General features: G+C 42.1%; 2 protein-coding genes across 3 annotated transcripts; one reads left to right on the forward strand and one right to left on the reverse strand.

Annotated features, from left to right (window-relative positions):
* Positions 1-7,695: 7,695 nt before the first annotated feature.
* LOC126487293 (uncharacterized) lies at positions 7,696-16,374 on the reverse strand. The gene is made up of 2 exons (XM_050119990.1): positions 15,770-16,374; positions 7,696-7,975 (listed from the first exon to the last, which is right to left on the reverse strand). The coding sequence occupies exons 1-2, from the start codon at positions 16,372-16,374 to the stop codon at positions 7,816-7,818; spliced, it is 765 nt and encodes a 254-aa protein (XP_049975947.1). The 3' UTR covers positions 7,696-7,815.
* Atp5mc3 (ATP synthase membrane subunit c locus 3) lies at positions 16,017-18,919 on the forward strand. Of its 2 annotated transcripts, none has more exons than XM_050121043.1 (5): positions 16,017-16,149; positions 16,335-16,438; positions 17,440-17,517; positions 18,004-18,197; positions 18,661-18,919. In XM_050121043.1, the coding sequence occupies exons 2-5, from the start codon at positions 16,400-16,402 to the stop codon at positions 18,773-18,775; spliced, it is 426 nt and encodes a 141-aa protein (XP_049977000.1). In that variant the 5' UTR covers positions 16,017-16,149; positions 16,335-16,399; the 3' UTR covers positions 18,776-18,919. The 2 variants fall into 2 exon arrangements, with proteins under 2 accessions (XP_049977000.1, XP_049977008.1); XM_050121051.1 differs by having other exon boundaries at positions 16,035-16,159.
* Positions 18,920-19,450: the final 531 nt, after the last annotated feature.

Here is a 19,450-nt window from a genome sequence, read left to right on the forward strand (position 1 = left end):
AGGGTTTCTCTGTGGCTTTGGAGCCTGTTCTGGAACTAGCTCTTGTAGACCAGGCTGGTCTCGAACTCACAGAGATCCACCTGCCTCTGCCTCCCGAGTGCTGGGATTAAAGGCGTGCGCCACCATCGCCTGGCCTTTGGAAGTATTCTTAAGAGATTGTCTCAATTAATGTCTGATGTAGAAGGATCCAGCCCGCTGTGGGCAGCGCCATCCCTAGACAGGTGGGCCTGCGCTGTCTAAGAAAGCGAACTGATGAAGACACCACAAGCTTGAGGCATAGAACATGGAGAAACCAAGCTGGTACCAACTTAATATCTTCCTCTCTCTGACTAACTTTAGTAGTGCTAAAAGGTTCTATGCATGCTACCAGGAGAGAAAAATAGTTATCATCTTACCCAGCTGTGGATCCTGAGAGCTATGATAATAACCGGCCTGACAAGACATGTCCACTGGCAGGATTGTGATACCAATGTTGTGGGAATAACCAATCACCTTCTTGGATCTAAAGCCCATTCCACAGAACAGAACTCATGCCTAACACCATTAATAGGAACAAGAACCTTCCTTTATTCTATGTGTTAAACAATCTGCAGCTGAATTGCAGTACCTAACACAGTATGAATGCTGTGTAAACAATTGTTATATGATGTTGCTTGGGGAAATAAGGACAAAAGGTCTGCACATGCTCAGCAAAGGGAACTTTGTGGCTGATGAATCCTCTGTGCAGAATCCACAGACACAGACAGCCCACTGAGATTGATAACTGCTGCAAGAGAATCTTTTCCTAACTTGCAGTGGTGTGGGAAGTCTGTGAACTGTGTGCTACTCAACAGGGGTCCACAGAAAGGAAACCTGGAGCACAGGACCCCTCAGTCCTCTCCTAAGCATGACCGCACGGCTGGCTTCCCACCCTTCCGCGGGCTGCTTCCCAAGCGCTTCGCCCATTTCTAAACCATGTCTTCTGCTCTGGGGTCATATTTTATGGAACAAATTATATAATACGTGCTTGAATCCATAGACTGATCTCCCAAATCCCATTTTAGTAGAGCCAAAACTTGAAATAAAACGGAAAGAAAAATTAAGATAAATCATTTTCACTAATAAAAATTTAATTACTTAAGGTTTTTTTTTTAAATTAACTACAAACGTTGCTCTTCACAAGAAGTATTTCCACATAGAAGTTGGGAAGATGATCAGTGTAGATATCTGCGCCAATTCTACAGGAAACTCCTAGTCACTTTCAAGGGATTCAGAGGCTAATATAGAATCTTGGCTGATTCTCTCTCTATCCTTTCTAAATCTATTTTTTAAAAATAATTTTTCTCATGCAGCCACGTGAGGATACTTAATAAAAATCATTTTAAGTTGTAATTTATTTTTTGGTTTTATGTAGGCATTTCGACAAGGGCGCTCTTTCTAGGATTTGAAGCACACAGTGCTCTAGATCTCCAGTCCTCCTTTTGATCCCATCTAATGCAGGACACATCAACCGTTGCTAAGGAAGTGGTCTGTCTCCAGGCTTTTCCGTCCTCCCGACTCTGCTGTAGCTCCAGCACTCTCTGTTCTCTTTTAAGAATCTTTTCTTTTTCAAATCTTACAATTCAATGGTTTCTTTCTTTTAAACAGTGTGTGTGTGTGTTTATTTTATGCTATTTATGTTCATATGTGCAAAGGGCCAGGCATGGTTGGTGCACACCTTTAACCTCAGTGCTCAGGAGGCAGGAGCAAGTGAATCTGTGTATTTGAGGTCAGGCTAGTCTATAAAGTGAGCTTCAGGACACGGTGAAAGAGTCTCAAGAAAAATATTAAAATTCACAAAGAATTTTTAAGCCTGAAAATGAATGATTTGATGTCAAAATAGACCAAGAGCTTATGTGCCAATGTTGATGATGGGACAGACAAAATAATATCTATTTGATTTAGAATCAATGTAATTGATTTATAATAGAATTGGAATTCTGTAGCAGAAATCTCACCCTGTATCTTAACGTTATTATTCTGTCTTTTAAAAGTAAACTCAGACTTCCAGGTTCTAGTCGAGAATATAAGAGGTTGTATGTTGAGCGTCTGTAAGAATGAACATGAACACGCTGAGTGATATTTCCATTAGAAGAAATTTTCTATTATATGTTCCCAGTAAAATGTAAGTTAAAACCATGTGGTGACCAATACATGGAGCCCAAATCCAGATCACAGAAAATGCCAAGCCCTAGTGAGGTTATAGGCGACACTAGTGAGGTTATTTGGACAATACAACTCTCACCTATTGCTGACAGGGTTGTGAAAAGCCACAGCCCTTTAGAAGGACAGTTTTACACACCTAAACAAGCCAGCAATTGTGTGCCTTGGTATTTCAAAGCAGTTATAAAATCATGTCCACACAAACCCCTGGAGAGGCAAGTTTAGCAACTTCATTCATTATTGCTAAGTCTTGGAACAACCAAATGTCATTTAAGAGATGAATGAATATATAAGCTGTAATGCATTCTGATAATCCAAATAACCAAGTGGAAGATATTATTTATCACTAAAAATAAATGAGCTGTCAAGCCATGAAAAGACATGAGTGAGGGAGGGTGGTGGTGGCACACACCTTTAATCCCAACACTCAGAAGGCAGAGACGGCAGATCTCTGTGAGCTTAAGGCTGGCCTGGTCTACAGAACAACTTCCAGGACAGCCAGAGCTACACAGAGAAATCCTATCTCAAAAAATAAATAAATAAATAAATAAATAAATAAATAAATAAATAAAAAGATAAAGACACAGAAAAAAATGAAACCTGTGTTACCAAATGAAAGCCACCCAGAAAACGACCTGCTATGACTCAGCCATACAGCATTGTGGGAAAGGCAGCCCTGGAGACAGTCGGCTCCTGATCTCGGAGATCAGAAGGGAGAACTGAGGACTGGAGAGAGGTTAAGAGCGCTGGCTGTTTCTCCCGAGGTCATGAGTTCAATTCTTAGCAAACGCAGACCATCTGTAATGAGATCTGGCACCCTCTTCTGGCATGGCAAATCTCTTTTTTTTTTTTAAAAAAAAAGGGGGGGGGGGTGGAGAACTGAATAGAGAAAGCACAGAGAGGCCTGTGAAAGTGTTCTGCACGACACAGTCACGGTGAATATTTGCTATCACACACTTGTCTAAACTCAAGACAGCAAGCGTGAATACTGTAACCTGTGGGCTTTGGATGACGACTTGTCAGTGTAGCGCCATCAGTTGTGATGAGTGCGCCCGCCAGGCGGTGGGGAACCCTGACCGCACACCTGGGATGACCGCACGAATGAGAAAACTCTGCACCTTCTTTTGGCACAGAGAACCTAGAGCTGGCCTAGAAATTTAAATCTATTCAAAACGTATAAACCAATTTTGCCTAAAAAGACTCAAACTAGAGAAAGTTTTCAAGTACTGAACATGAACCTACAGGAGAGAAAAATAGAGCCAAAATTTAAATTAATATAAAAAAAAAAGTCATAACAAAGAGCTAGCAGCATCTTCAAAGGAGCGGGGCAGCTACTCAAGCCTCCAGCTTCCAGGCCTCGCTCGTGTGCCGTCCTTTAGAACGGCTTCCAGCTCACTGAAGAGGGAGTACTTCTCGGCGGGCCAAATTACAGCGCTGAGGCAGTTTGGGAAGAAATATAATCAACCATTTGTTGATTATTTATTCTTTAATCATGTCCTCAAGCACCTACAGATGTAAGGAGGCATGTGGCCTCAGACTGGAGCTTCCGCAAACAGCAGGACAGCCTGGCCCAAGAAATGGCACTCGCTGTGTGATGAAAGCCGCCCCTTTCAAACCGTGTTTGGTTAGCACCTATGCCCTGCTGAAGCTGGCAGAGCGCATCCTCTGTGGGCATGCTGCCAGCCTAACAGATGGCTCTGAATGTAACCCTGCCAGAGAATCAGTATGTGCAATGAGTTCACAACTGTGGTCAGATTCGCTTCCAAGGATGTTGCAGCTACTTAAACTGCCTAGCAAAAATGCACAACTTCCGTGTTTTCGGATGGCATCCATAAATATGCAAATCATTCTTCGAGTCAGTGGTTCCCTGGAACAGCAGCAGCAGCATCAAGGAAATTGGTAGAAATGTGAATTCTTGGGCACTACCCTTAGTTAAGAAACCTGAAACTCTGGGAAAGAGCTCGTCATGTGGTATGTGCAACCCACCAGGTTAACTCTGATGCAGCAGGTAAGGTTCCCAGTGCACAGAACTACTTGTGAAATTTTTCAAAGTACTAATGCGGCTGGAGCGATGTCTCAGTGGTGAAGAACACTTGCTGCTCTTGCAGAGGACCGGAGTTTCATTCCCGGTACCCACACTGCTTCTAACTCCAGTTCCCCGGGAGCTGAAGCCTCATTCTAGCTTCCGTGGACACCCACATGCATGTGCACGTTCACATACATAAAATAAAATATTTTTATAAATAAAAGAGAAACAATTACTTTATGTTGTCACATGTCCTGAAAATGCACAAGATGGCTTTCACCAAAATGGCAGGACACCATAGTGAGAGCAAAGTCAACACAAGACCAGACTCTTGCACACGACTAGAAGATAAGAAATCCCCAGAACAGAGGCTTGGGAATAAGAACTAAGGGGAACGCAGAGGATGAACTGAACCCCAAAGTGGAATAGAGGCCTTTGTTGTGGTATTTTTAAGGAGCAACCTTGAGACAGTCACCTGGGAAAAGGGGAATACAAACAGGGTTGAGCAGAGGTAGAAGCCAAATGGGAAGAGCTGGCGTTAGGGTGGCTTACCAAAGTCATCTCAGCTTGGGCAGAGATTATAGGACAAGGAAATGATGATGGCAGTGACGTGCCCTAGGGAGAAATGACCTGGAGCTGAGCGGCTCTCTACTTTATTAAACACTGAAGGGGCCAACAAGTGATGGTGCTCCCAAAAACCAGCCCAGGCTCTCTGCAACCCACCTTCACCTGTCCTGTTGGCATTCCCCCAAAACTAGACCCCCCTTTCTTGCCTGCTTCCTTCTCACAGTTGGCTTAATTGGTATCTTATTTTCTTAATTAGTATCTTATTTTCTTCAAACTGTGGCTCCCAATACCCTGGCTTTGTTCTTGCCCTCTAGTCTATACACAGCCTTCTTATACATCCTTCCATACCAGTCTCTACTATTACCTCTAGTCTATACACAGCCTTCTTATACATCCTTCCATACCAGTCTCTACTATTACCTCTAGTCTATACACAGCCTTCTTATACATCCTTCCATACCAGTCTCTACTATTACCCACCACATATTCTATTTCCCAAATCAGACTCTCATGAACGACCAGATCACAGGTCTTGAGTCACGCCACCCCATCAGTTGCTCTCTGATCTGTGTTTTGGCTCCCTCTATTCCAGGGAGTCATATGAAAGGCAGATTTATAGGGCACCAAAAAATAGTTCCTTTCCAATGTCCCTTTAGTCAGGACAGTGTACAACCACATCCAGTACAGTCTCATACTACATGCTTTCTCACTTTATGCTCTAGAATAAGAGCCCCTTCCTAGGCATAGTCACAGAAACTACATCTGAGCCGGAAGCATCTTTGGTATGGGTTTAATCCCAGCAGAACTTCAGCCATTGGTGAGGCTGAGCACCAAATGACTGACCAGGAGATGTCAGCGGCAGCCATATCTCCAAGAAGCCTCCTTTGCTCTGGGCGCCAACAGTAGACAGCCTTACTGGAGAGCCAGGAACGTGAGAATTCAATGCAGATGAAATTTAAAGCACCTAGCTCGAAGGCCGGAGCTATAGCTCGGTTGGTATAGTGCTTTCCCAGCCCGGCTCAGCCACTCTCTCTCTGTCCTCTTCATGAGGCCCTCAGATCCGTCCCTGGCACCATACACACTGTGGGGGGTGGTGCATGCCTGTAATCCCAGCACTCACTCATCCTAGGTTACATAGCTAGTTTAAGGCCAACCAGGACTACATAAAACCTTGTCTCAAAAAAATATGGTTAATTGGTTAATAACATTATATAACATATATATATATATATATATATATATAATAACACACATATATTTCTTACACTTGATGGCAAATTAGTATGTTCTTAATTTTGGCATGGCATAAATTTTAAAAATATTGCCACAAATAAATCTTTTTTATCAGAAAATTATTTTTAGTCTTTGGTCTTAAATCCTAACATTATATATAGCACATTTGGCCTGTAGCAAATGCACTAATTATTAATTTTTTAAGCATCACATAATGGTTTATGTGTGGGTAGCAAACTATGATACTCCCTGAACTTGCAGAGAAAGGAAGCCGTTCTTAGAGACATCAGATCTGGCTATCTGAGGCTTCTAGAACAGACTGAGCTTGTCATCTGGCTGCATTCCAATTCTGCAGGGCTGGATGCTTCTAGGCAAGAGAACAGGCAGAAAAGCTGCATTGTGGGTGCCCCCAAGTGGGGACTCTCTGAGGTGCACACTGCAGAATCTCTGGCCAGTTCTACTAGCATGAGTTCATGTGTGTAAGATGTTTTCAGATACAGGGAAAAAGATGAGCATGTATGTGTTTTTTAGCATACAGCTCTCACTGTCATATAACAACAACTGAACTAATATTTAATATAATATTCCAGGTTATCACAGATCATTTATTTTCTAGCAAGTATCTTAAAGTAAGGTTTTCAAGTTATGTCTTAGAATAACATGGAATAGAAAAATGATAGACCTTAGTAACAGATAAAACCTGACTTTGAAACTAACTTATTATGTAAGTTATTTGGGGCAACTACTTAACCTCCATAATCCACAGTTGCCTCATTTTTAAAATGATGTTAGGACTGCCTAAAAATAAATTTATCTCATAAGATTATATGTGACATAAGACAATACATATAATAGGACAGAGTCAAGCATATTATAAACACTTAAGAAATATCATTAGTATTTTTATTAATCCTAATATTATTAACAATATTGTTATATTTAACATACGCTGTAATAAAATATATGAAATAATATATATTTATATACTGGCACTATAGAAACTCCTAAATACCTTTTCAATAAACCCTTTCTTATTTTCATCATCCAAAGACAATTTCTATTGTTTACAACTAAGAAACGAACAATTAATATTATTATAGTAGTGAAAAAGGATGAAGTAGACTTACATTCTTCAAAATGATGAATAGCATGAGAGATACTAAAAAGATGGGGGAAAAAACCAGGCTGTGGTGGTGCATCCTTTAATCCCAGCACTCGGGAGGCAGAGGCAGGTGGATCTCTGTGAGTTCGAGGCCAGCCTGGACTACAAGAGCTAGTTCCAGGACAGGCTCCAAAGCTACAGAGAAACCCTGTTTCAAAAAAAATATGTGGATAATTCCATAAAGGGTTTGGTTGAGGTAACTGAAATATGAATTGTACAGCGGATAAAAGTTTTATATCAATGTAATATTTTTTGAATTTTATACAATAGTCTGGTTATATGAGAGAATCTTATGGTTCTTAGGAAACATGTGTAAATATCAATGACACAATCCTTATTTTCATACAAATTCAAAAAATAATAAAATGAGAGAATCTTCTTATAGTCACCAAAAAAAAAAGTCTGTACATGTAGACATTAGTGTGGTAGTGCCAGTAACTCATCAAGAGGCAGAAACAGAATACTCACCACAAGTTTGAGGCCAGACTGACCTACACAGTGTGTGCACTTTCACAGTGAGGGGGTGAGGACTACACTTACCTGTGGGTGTTAAAACACATATTTAGTATGTGGTTAGGATTATGCTGGTTTAGTGAAGTGATGGCTGCAGGCTCTCCTCCAAGATCCATGACTTCACTAGCCCTGACTAGTTGGCTAGTTTCCAGGCATGATTTCCTTTTTGTTGGGCTGTGGAATAATCCTTCTGTACACTGTGTGAAGATGTGCTGCTCTCATTGTTGTTAATAATAATAATAATAATACTGATTGTCCAACGGCTAGGCAGGATTTTCAGGGCAGAGAGAATGCTGGGGAGAAAAAAAGGCAAAGTCACCAGGAGTCACCAGGAGATGCAGGGTGAGCAGGATGAGAAGTACGTACATGAGGTTGGGACAGTGCATGGATTCATAGAAATGGGCTAATTTAAAGTGTAAGAGTTAGCTAGTAATAAGTCTAAGCTCTTGGCCAAGAATTGATAATTAAGTCTCCATGTGGTTACTTGGGGAGTGATGATGGGACAGAAAAGTACAAACGGCACCCAAATGTCCAGCACATACATCCATATAAGACCTGAGAAAGCTTTGAAAGGCTCTAAACACACAAAAACAGAGCCAAACATGACTTTCTAGACTTGGGTCTCTCATACCAGCCACAGTACAGAAAAGTGTTTCCTAACAGGTGCCTGCAAATTGGAGCCAGCTGCTAACCACCATGTACTACCACCATACACTAAGCTGAGCTGGGCTGGCAGCTGATGTAGCAGTTAAAGATTTGTCTCATGAAATCAGACAACAATACAGGTGCTCAGTAAAGACAGATCCAAATTGGAGGAAAAAAAAAAACGCAAATGGTTACAGTGTATTGAAATATATACGTAGACTTGGGAGAGAAAAGGGAGGGTATATTAAAAATAGTTTAAAAGTTAAGTAATGTCCTTTAAAAGGGAGTAAAGTTCTAATTAGGGAAGCAAAGAGATAGATACTGAAGAAGAGAGGAGGGTGAAATAATAATAAAAATGTCTGAAAAGTCATAAGGAATCATATTATGAACTATCTACCAAAAAAAACCCACTATAACACAGGTAAATCTGGCATGTATATATTAACAGATAGATGGATGGATAGACAGACAGACAGAATTAAATTTTTTTTCCCCGTTTAGACTGACAATGCTCCCACTAAGAGCCAAAGGCAATGAACAAGAACCCCAGCATCAGGTGTGAGTTATGTATAATTTTAAAAGATCATACTACTTTTTTTTTTTAAGAAGTTGGTAAGAAATCAAAGCATGTGCCAAGGAGGCCAAGAGTCAGTATTTTGGCAGGAGAAAAATCCAAATTAAATAAAAACTCTGAGGCAAGAGATCTCTAGAAGGAATTAGAAAATCTCAAGGGTAATGCTATTTATCTAGATAAGCTGGCAACAGCAAAGAGTAAAGGCATTTCGTCTGATTTTAATTTCTATCCTGTTGTCACCACCACCACACACCCTAGTTCTGTTGGTTTGGGTTTTTACTCTCCCTCTGCATTTTGGCAGCTTGTATTTGGATTATATCCACATGAGGTAACTAAAGACACTGAGTTGGCTGTGAATTTAACTGAAGCAAAGTAGACACAGTTACAAAGTATCTCTCAAAACTTTAATGGTCCTGAATAAGCTTGGTCTCACTGTCCCCTTGGAAATCACGTCATCACTTGCCAGCTACTGTGGCTCATATGGCATTGTACAAATGTAAGACCCATAACAAATGGCTTATCTCTCAAGACAATGGGTAACTCAGCAGCCTGAACTCTAAATCAAGGCTCCACCCACATCCCTTGATTTGTGCTTTCATATTAATGAACCATACAATGAATCAGGCAAGAGCTTCATAACTTTTTTAGTTTCAAAATGCTGCTATAACAAATTGTCACACTTGGCGACTTCCAACAGCACACATTTGCTAGCTCTGTTTTGGAGTTCAAAGGTTTGACAGGGATCTCAGCACACTATACTCCATATGTTGGGAGAACTATGCTTCTTCTAAAGGCTGTACAGGAAAACCTATCCTGAGCCCTTTCTAGATCCTGGAAATGACCCACAATTCTTGCCTCGTGGCCATCCTTGCTTTCAGAGCTTGTAACAACTAGTGGAGTCTTCCTCTCGTTGTGTCCCCTCTACCTCTGCTTCTGCCACCACATCCCCTGTCTCCCCTCTGTTTCACTTAGAAAGACTCTTGGGATTATACTGTGCTCATCCAGATACAAGACCGTTTTCTCGTCTCAATATCTGTGATTTAATCTCCTCTGTGAGGACCCTTTGATCACGTGAGATAACACATTCACAGGTTCTGAGGATTAGGATGCAAACACATTCAGAAGGAACATTCTACCTACCGAAAGGACCCTCCATGCCAGACATGATGGCTCTTTCTGTAATCCCAGTGTAGGAGAGGTGGAGGCAAAAGTCCAAAGTCAACCTTGACTATACACTGAGTTCTAGACCAGCCTCAACAAAATGAGATTATGTCTTTTTTTAAAAGGGGGGGGAGGACTTTCCAAAAACTCATTTTTAAAAGTAGCAGAGATGAAAGCCTGAACAAGAATGAAAGCAAGCCATGGTTCATGGCATCGGTCCAGAGTAAGGCTTTGGTTCTGGGAGAACTGGCTTGGCCCTGGGTTCCCAGGACATGACTAGTTCACACTCTGAACAGTAAGCTACCAGATATTTTCCTCTGTTCCAGAGAATGCTGAGGTGAGTGGGATGGAAGAATTAATGGGACTCCTAAGGTTTTCTTTTTTTTTTTTTTTCTGACATAGCTATAGAGATGAAGTACTTTAGGGTCTTTCCAGATACTAGCCACTGAAAAAGAGCACAGGCGCCCAATCAGACTTGTGGCTATGTCCTACTATGCCACTTCATTTTGCTTCTGTTATTTTGTGGATATAGGTTAAAATTGAAACAGATCTGAAGATCTGTCTACATGGATTTCTAATATGGTTGAAAAGTAACTATTGAGACATGTCATGTTTTAATTAGTAATAACTCCCAATAAACACTACTCTTGCAATAAAAGGACAAAAAAAAGTAGCAGAGAAAAAATAGACAATAAATCCCTTTATCTACCTAGGGTTAGACACTTATGCTTTGATAAGGTAAGAAAGGGACCTTGGCAGCGGGTCTCATGGTGGGCGAGGTCCAAATGCAGTGAGTGACAGAATACTCCATGCAGAGAGAACTTGAGTGTGGGTTTTTCTTAAAAGGGAGGGAAGGAAGAGAGAGACCGGCAGAGAGAAGGGGGAGAGAGAGAGTGAGGTGGAGGGAAAGAGGCAGAGACCCACTTGCCTCATCAGGAAGAGAGAGGGAGAGAGACAGAAAAAGACACTGGAGTGGGCGGAGCTTGTCCCTTAAAGGGACCTTTGCATCTGCTTACAGTCAGGGAACTGCCTGCCTTACACAGATGGGTGACTGTGCCAGGTTCTCAAGAGGTGCCTAGATCCTAGTACCTTATGCTGCTGGTGTTGGCTGGTGTAGGAGGTCCTTCTGTATTTGTGTTGCTGTCATTGGTTAAATAAAGAAACTGCCTTGGCCTTTTGATAGGGCAAAACTTAGATAGGCAGGGAAAAGAGAACTGAATGCTGGGAGAAAGAAGGCAGAAAGAGAGAGCAGCCATGAAGCTGCCAGGTCAGACATGCTGAATCTTTCCCGGTAAGCCATGACCTTGTGGTGACATATAGATTATTAGAAATGGGTTGAATCAAGATGTGAGAATTATCCAATAAGAGGTTAGAGCTTATGGGCCAAGCAGTAATTTAATTAACACAATTTCTGTGTGATTATTTTGGGGTTAATCTAGCAGGGCAGCGGGGCATGGCCCGCCACTCCTCTTACTACAGATGGCAATGGTGGGGGAGGAGGAAAACATGGTGTGCCTTTGGGAGGATAAAATGAGAAAAGACTTAATTGATTCAATTGGCCACTTAATTTAGGGGTTAGAGAGATGGTTCACCATTTAAAAGCTGCTCTTGTAGAGAACCAGAGTTCTGCTCCTAGGACCACAGAGCAGCTTACAACCATCTATAACTCCAGCTCCAGGGGATCTGGCACCCTCTTCCCGTCTCCTTAAGCACAAAGCACACAAGCAGGAAAAAATAGTCATACACATCAAATAAAAATGAATAATTTTTTTGAAAAAAACATATAAATTAAATTAAAGTGAGTCTAAAACAGAAGTTTTCAACCTGTGGGTCAAAACCCCTTTGGGATTAGAGTAAATCTTTCACGGGAGTCACCTCAACCATCCTGCATCTAAGTGTTTATCTGGCCATTTTTTCTACTTCAAGCTTTTTCTAACATTTAAATGTGCCTCTTACATTAGAGTGCTTTCCTAGGCTTGATCTCCAGTACTGGGAAAAATTAAAAATCTTGATCTTGCCTATTCTAAATCAAGGAGGCAATTTAGGCAAAGCTCTAACTTAGCATATAAATGAATCTTGATGATTCCACTTACAGATCTTATTTTATAAAGTGTATTTCTTTAATGCTTTGCTTCTGAAAAACACACTTTAAAATTGTATATGCATCACCTTTTTAGACCAGGTTACCTGACTTGAAGATGGGCCATAGGAAACAAAGGTAATTATCAAAGTGCTTAGATTAGAAAGTCTTTCAGGGTTAGATGGGCAGTATAAACTGTGATATTATCCATATAATGGATAACTTTTTTAAAATTAGTAACAGGAAAAGGTGCCAAGAAAAGTATGGTTAGTACTGTGTAACCGTGTTTTTCCTTCACGAGGCCATAATAATCCAGAAGTAAATTCAAAATGAGCATTAATCAGCATAAAGTATATACACAATATGGAAGCCACATAATTTTTAATCGATAGAGTAGCTTCATAATCACATAACCTTAGGGTTAGTAATGTAACGCACAAATACCTCCCTGGGACTAGCGCTGAGAAAAAAATGGTAGGAAGAGCTTTCTTGGGTCTTGCTTGGTAGTTAAGACTGTTTGTAATACCCACATCAGGCTGCTCCAGTGGGCCCTATCTTTGGAGTCTATTCGTGCTCCCGCCCCCCCCCACACACAAAATTTTTAAAAATATTTTTAAACTAAAAAAAGAATGCTTACAGATGTTTTGAGTGTTATAAAAATTTTCATCTCATGGGGCTGGAGAGATGGCTCAGTATTAAGAGCACTGAGCCCTGATTACTCTTCTAGAGAAACTGGGTTCCATTCCCAGCACCACACAGCAGCTAACAACTGTCTGTAATTCCAAAATCTGACACCCTCACACAGACATACATGCAGGCAAAACATCAATGCACATAAAATAAAAATAAATTATTAATTTTTCATCTCTTAAGTATATGTTAAATATTCAAGTCTTCTAAAAAAAATAGATGGTTTTGATTTTTTGAGGAAGATATGGACTTACACTAAGAATTGATTTTCAACACAAAACAAAACCCACTGAAATTTGTGTAAAACCTACCTGTATATAAAATAATTCTAGCCAATACGGAGGTAAGATGCCATATATATGAGAACATAATATTTTCAAACAAGGATAGCCTAGCCTTATATATATTAAGAGTTTGAATGTAACTTGAAGAATATTGAATGCAGTTACTGCCTAAAGTATACACAAGTTCATCACCAAGACCTGAAATTTAGTATTCATTTAGTCATTTAGCCTTTTTTCACCAATGCAAGCACAATAGGAAAAGTATTGTTATCGATCACTATAAATTATTAAAATATCCCTAATGTACTGATTTTTATATTTTTAAATAATCCATTTTTACTATAACATATCAAATAATAGATAGATGGAAATAAAAGATTAACAATTTCTGTATTTCTTCTCAACCTTATTGCTCAATAGTTTACTGACTGCCCAAATTAATTAACTGATTAGTAAGCCAAGCATTTTCTAAAGTGTGGATACAGCAATAAGCATGACAAAATCTCTATCCTCGGGGACAAATATTCTGTGAGAACCAAAAGAGCAAGCAATAAATAAAAGATGAAGGAGGAGGAGCTGGAGAAATGACTCAGGTTTAGAATGCTCCCTGCTCTTCTAGAAGACCAGAATTTAGTTCCCAACACATATCAAATGGCTCATAACCACCTACAGCTCCAGCTCCAGAGATCCAACACCCTCCTATGGCTTCCCTGGACCCTCACACACATGGCAGAAATTCACCCAAGCATACAGACAGACATGTTAATAAAAAATAAAACATAGAAAGCTGGAGCAGTGACTCAGTAGTTAAATAAGTGCGCTTGTTCTTGAGAAAGACCCACGTTTGGTTCCCAGGACCTACACGGTGGCTCACTACCATCCGTGACTCCAACTCCACGGGATCTAGTATCCTTTTCTGACCTCCTTTGCTATCTGGCATACCACCCCCCCCCCCCCACACACACACAGGCAAAACATTTATATATATAAAAGAAAAATAAATATTTTAAAAATAAATAAATAACCTTTTCAAAGATGAAAAAAGACAGGCAGTGGTGGCACAGGCCTTTCATCCCAGCACTTGAAGGCAGAGGAAGGCAGATCCAGCCTTATAAAGGAAGAAAATTCTTACACATGCCTCAACCTGGATGAACTATGAAGACATCTGCTATGTGAAAGAAATCAGTTATTAACCAAGTACTTGGTACACACTTGTGATCCCAGCCCTCTCAAGGCTGAGGCAGGAGGATACGAAGTTCCAAGTCGGTGTGAACTATATAACTAGATTAATCTCAAAAATACACAACAGGAACTTAAGAAAAGGACGGGTATGCTGCTAGACGGCTCAGTGAGTCAAGCTGCTTGCTTGCCCCTGAGCCTGCTGACCTGAATTCAATCCTGAGATCCGCAGGGTAGGAGGGTACTGCCTCCCTCCGGTATTCTCCGACCTTTACAAGCACACTGGCTTATACATCCATACACATATGCCTCCCCTCACATAAGCACAAGGCCAGTAAATGAATGTAATAACAAAATTAGAGGAAATGGCAACTAATTACAAAAAAAAATAGTGCATGACTTAAATGAAGGACCTACAGTAGTCAAGTTCACAAAAAAAAAAGAAAGAATGGTGATTGTCTGGGGCTGGGGAGAGCGCCAAGGAAAATACCATGATTAAAACATTATTCAGGCAGAGCCTGAATATAATATTTTTATATTTAGGAATGTGTGTGTGTGTGTATAAAAGAGACCATGAATTTGAAAAAGACAGGGAGTTGAGTATGTAGAGGGTTCAGGGGAGGAAAACAGTAAAGGAAAACTATGTCATTATAATCTCAAAAAAACATTTTTAAAAATCTATAACGAGACCAGAAGTTCAACAACAGTCATTTATCTGAGACATTCACCTGGTTTGTTCAAAGTTACCAAAAATAGGTGCTTAATAAACTTCAAAGAACATTCACACACTTTTTAGTCCAAAATTATGATAGTTATAATCTCAATTTTTGATTTTTGCTGTGTTTGTTTGTTTGTTTCGAGACACGGTTTCTCATTAGCTATGGAACCAGTCCTGAAATTTGCTCTCTAAACCAGGTTAGCCTCGAACTCACAGAGATCTATCTGCCTCTGCCTCCCGAGTGCTGGGATTAAAAAAGTACACCAGCACCACCCAGCACATTATAATCTCTTAATTCTTCTAACTATAAAGTTGGAAGAAAGCCAAACACAAATCGGGCGGTGGCGGCGCACGTCTTTCATCCCAGCACTCAGAGGCAGTTTGAGGCCAGCCTGGTCTACAAGGACTAGTTTCCAGGAGAGGTTCCAAAACTACAGAGAAGGCCTGTCTAGAGAGAGGGGGGGGGGGGAAGCCAAGCACACCGTCGCCTTTAATCCCAGCACTTGGCAAGAGAGTTCAGTGAAGGAGGCCAGGCTAGGCTACATAGTTAAAAAAGCAGTTGACCGCTTATTTGTTTATCCCAGTATTTCTAATAAGGACCTCTTTCTGAAGGAAGATTAGCTGTCTAAACACCTTTTTCTGGGTTCATTTAAAGAAATAATCCCCCTGGACCTGGTGGTGCAGACCTGTGATCCCAGCTACTTGGAAGGCTGAAACAGGAGGATCACAGGTTCAAGGCCTGCGTGGGCAACTCACCCCGTCTGTAATAAAAGTGCAAAGAGGGTTAGCTTGTAGTTTTGTGTCTGGCACCTCCAAGGTGCAAGGCTCGGTCCGCAATAGCGGAAAAAGATTTTAAAAATATCTGCACCCTTAGTGACGTTAACAACGCCGGGGGTAGCCTTTTGCGAGCTCTTTTTAATTCCATTGCCCGCCGGCCTGCGGCCGTGTGTCTGTCCTTGTCCTCCTCTGCTGGTTACTAATAAAGTTGTTACAAAGTGACCTTGAGCGTCTACCCCCGCCTTCTCCATCCGGGTGCTGCGGCGTGGATAAGAGCCGCACCGCGCCTGCGCGCCCAGCCCCACTGCTTCCTTCGACCTCTGCCGCCGCTGTCGCCGCCGCCGCCGCCGCCTCGGGAGGTAAGCGGAGGTAAGCGGAGGGCGCGGGCCCGGGGCGGAGCGGGCCGCTGGGCCCCATCCACCGGGCTTGCACCTCCCGGGCACGCGGCCACGCCGACGGCCTGCGCGGGGGCCCTGGGGGCCCGGGGTGGGAAGGGCAGGCCCCTGGGGGACACTTGACCTTAAGCCTCTTTCCCTCCGCACAGAGGGAGCGGGAGAGGAGCCCACGTCGCCTGTCACCCACATCCACGCCGCACCGCCGGGAGGAAAGATGTTCGCCTGCGCCAAGCTCGCCCGCACCCCCGCTCTGGTGCGTAGCCCAGGCCTCGGCCCAGCGTACCCGCTGAGGGACCGGCTCTCCTTCACCCTTGCCCCGGTGCCCTCCCTACCCTCCTTCTTTCCTCCTTACCCCTTCCCTCCCCACCCTGCCCGGCAGACCGTCCCCACGCCCTGCGTCCCCCGAGGCCTGTCAGGCCCCACTCAGCGTAGGTCACAGCCTCCTTGCTCCTGGAGCGCGCCCCTCCCCCACCACACCCCACCCCCGGTCCCGGTGGAGTTGGGGTCGACGCGAAGGTCGGGGTGCTGGGAGTTGGGAGGGTGCCGCTGAGGCCTAGCTGCCTCTGCAGCGCTTCCTTCCCATGCGTGTCCGTAGGTCAAACTCTGCCGCTGCAGAGGGAGGGCCTTTGCTTCCCTGTGTGGGCGGAGAAAGGTGGTAGGGGAGCCCTGAAGCTTTCTTTTCAGAGACTGAAAGTCTGAACCTAATGGATTTGTCCTAGAGAATCAGGTCCGGGCTCTGAAGGAATTTTCTGTGACCTTAGTGTTGTGGACACTCAAGGGCAGAGAAGCCAGAAGGCAAGATGTCCTTATGGTGCCAGAGTTTACTACTTAAACTCTGTAGTAAATCTGTGCTTAGTGGGCATTTAGGAATACTTTGGAAATACTGGGAGCTGTATTAACTGCTGGGCTGTTGTAAATGATAGCATTCATAGTGACACTTTTAATATATTGCTGGCCCACAGGGACTTACTTGAATTACAAAATTGCCCTTACTGAAACTTCCACAGCAGTGCTCAGTCACTTTGTAACTAATTGTTCTTAGGATTTTAGTTCACAGATCGATTAGATCGCGGTTTACAATTCCTTAGCCTGGAGTGTTGTTGAGTTCAAAAGGACCAAACAGCCAAGATCATTGTACAGAGAAGTAAATCTCTGCTCATTTTCACTTCAGCTTTCTCCTTTGGAATTTATGGTTACGAGAAGACCCACCTATATTCCTTATACTTGAAATTTTTCCTTTCCTTCCATTGATAGATCCGAGCTGGATCCAGAGTTGCATATAGACCAATTTCAGCAGCAGTGTTATCTCGACCCGAGGCTAGGACTGGAGAGGTAAGTAGTGATAATAAAGATGAGGAAATAAGTTTTCAGGGTTGTTATAGCGAAGGGTGAATGGCTCCAAGGTAGTTTCTTTCCACTTTAATCAACAATGTGTAGAATGAGCCTCTGAGAGGAACTCTGCTGGCCAAAACAGCCGACTTAGCAAATGAATGTTTTAGTCTGTATTTTAAGCCGGTAGTTTTGAGTTATTTGTATTTAAGATCAAAGTAGTCATGACTATCAAAAAGAGCCTGCTGTGTTGAAAAACATTCACATATTCTGTCATAATTTTAACAACTCTAGAAGGTATAGGTATAGATTGTTAATGATCTTACACAAGATAAGAATTAGTCCAAGTTCTTGGTTTTCTTTTTCATTGTGCCATGCAGTTATTTGTTCATACCAAGCTACACTATAAAGACGTCACCATTTTGACAGTACAGTGGTTAAAATGGATGTGATTGCTGAATTGACCTTTGCCTTATTTCTCGTTCCCAGGGCTCTACAGTATTTAATGGGGCCCAGAATGGTGCGTGTCAGCTGATCCGAAGGGAGTTTCAGACCAGTGTAATCAGCAGAGACATTGATACTGCTGCCAAATTCATTGGTGCAGGTGCTGCAACAGTAGGAGTTGCAGGTTCTGGTGCTGGTATTGGAACAGTCTTTGGCAGCCTTATCATTGGTTATGCCAGGTAATCACTTCTGTCCCAGAGGAAGTTAGACAGTGGGAAGCTGGAAATAGGAAAGTAGTGAAGTAATGGTAGCTCCTTTGTCGTGTCTGCTGTGTGTCTCCCGTTGTATTTTGTGAGCTGTGTGCATTAGTCACTGAAAGGGCACACACTCTAACCCCAGCCAGCCAGGAGAGAGACAAGGGGATCGTAAATTTGAGACCAATCTCAAGAATATCGGGACCCCTCAAAGTGGGTGTAAACTAAGCATTTATATATGCATACAAAGAGAGCTCCCTAACTTTGTGCCACATGATTAGGAGTGGGTTTTAAGAAAACAATTTGAGAGACAGAAGCAAGGTAGTGTAGGGAGATAGCGCCTCTATAGAACTTTCTAGGTTGCAGAGATCCTCATGCTAGTTATCTGATCCTTGACCATCTGCTAAATAATGTGTAACCGTTGTCTGTGTTGCATTGTGTCTTTTAGAAACCCTTCACTGAAGCAGCAGCTGTTCTCATATGCTATCCTGGGATTTGCCTTGTCTGAAGCTATGGGACTCTTTTGTTTGATGGTTGCTTTCTTGATCTTGTTTGCCATGTAACAGAAATTACTGCCTGAAATGTTGGCATTCATAGTAATTACGGATGTAATTCTGTGTATCTTACTGTGACCCCAAAAGCTGTAGTGCTGGCGTCATGGAAATGTACCGTTTCCAAAGTCATTTCATTAAAGATGAAAACTTTAATTTCTGCTGTGGTTTGTACCTATCTAATGTGGGGTCCTCGTGGAGAAAATGACACATTGGGGCAGTTGGTTGTCCAGGTCAGAGGAAGGTGGCACTGCACGTGAATTCTACAGGAATTCTTAGTGCTCTGCAGATTGTGCTTTATGAGGATCTTATTTCTTAATGTAAGGGAGAAATATTTGAGTTCTTTGAGCTTCTTTGAAATATGACTAATACCACATCTAAATAATTTTGTGTTTTTTAAAGGTTACCATGAAGTAGAACAAATAGAAACAGAATCACCTACCACCCTACATTGCTAGATCCGAAAAGAATTCATGTCAGCTTCTAGAACTTGGAAGCAGTTACTGGGAGGGAATGTGACTTTGTTTTTTCTAGAAGCCCCACATTAAGTTGTTCTGTGTCCGTAGTAAATAGCCCTCGATCTTAGTCACACCGGCAGCTGGTTTCATATTTAAACACACCTCTTTTAAAAAGTAGTTGCCAGGAGTAAAATTAATTGGCTACAGTTTTTTGAGCCCGAAAGTTGCT

This window comes from Alexandromys fortis, unplaced genomic scaffold (assembly GCF_014885135.2).
Source record: "Alexandromys fortis isolate MF-2015 unplaced genomic scaffold, M_Fortis_MF-2015_v1.1 scaffold_8_1_9099942, whole genome shotgun sequence".
Classification (NCBI taxonomy): Eukaryota; Metazoa; Chordata; class Mammalia; order Rodentia; family Cricetidae; genus Alexandromys; species Alexandromys fortis.

Bases quoted from the DNA above. Each gene is read 5' to 3' on its own strand.
- LOC126487293 (XM_050119990.1), bottom strand. From the start codon at position 16,374: ATGTGGGTGACAGGCGACGTGGGCTCCTCTCCCGCTCCCTCTGTGCGG. The intron at 7,976-15,769 runs GTGAGTTGCCCA...TTTTCTCCCCAG, and splicing joins GCACTTTTATTACAGACGGG to CATTCTCTCTGCCCTGAAAA.
- Atp5mc3 (XM_050121043.1), top strand. From the start codon at position 16,400: ATGTTCGCCTGCGCCAAGCTCGCCCGCACCCCCGCTCTG. The intron at 16,439-17,439 runs GTGCGTAGCCCA...TTCCATTGATAG, and splicing joins TCGCCCGCACCCCCGCTCTG to ATCCGAGCTGGATCCAGAGT. The intron at 17,518-18,003 runs GTAAGTAGTGAT...TCTCGTTCCCAG, and splicing joins CCGAGGCTAGGACTGGAGAG to GGCTCTACAGTATTTAATGG.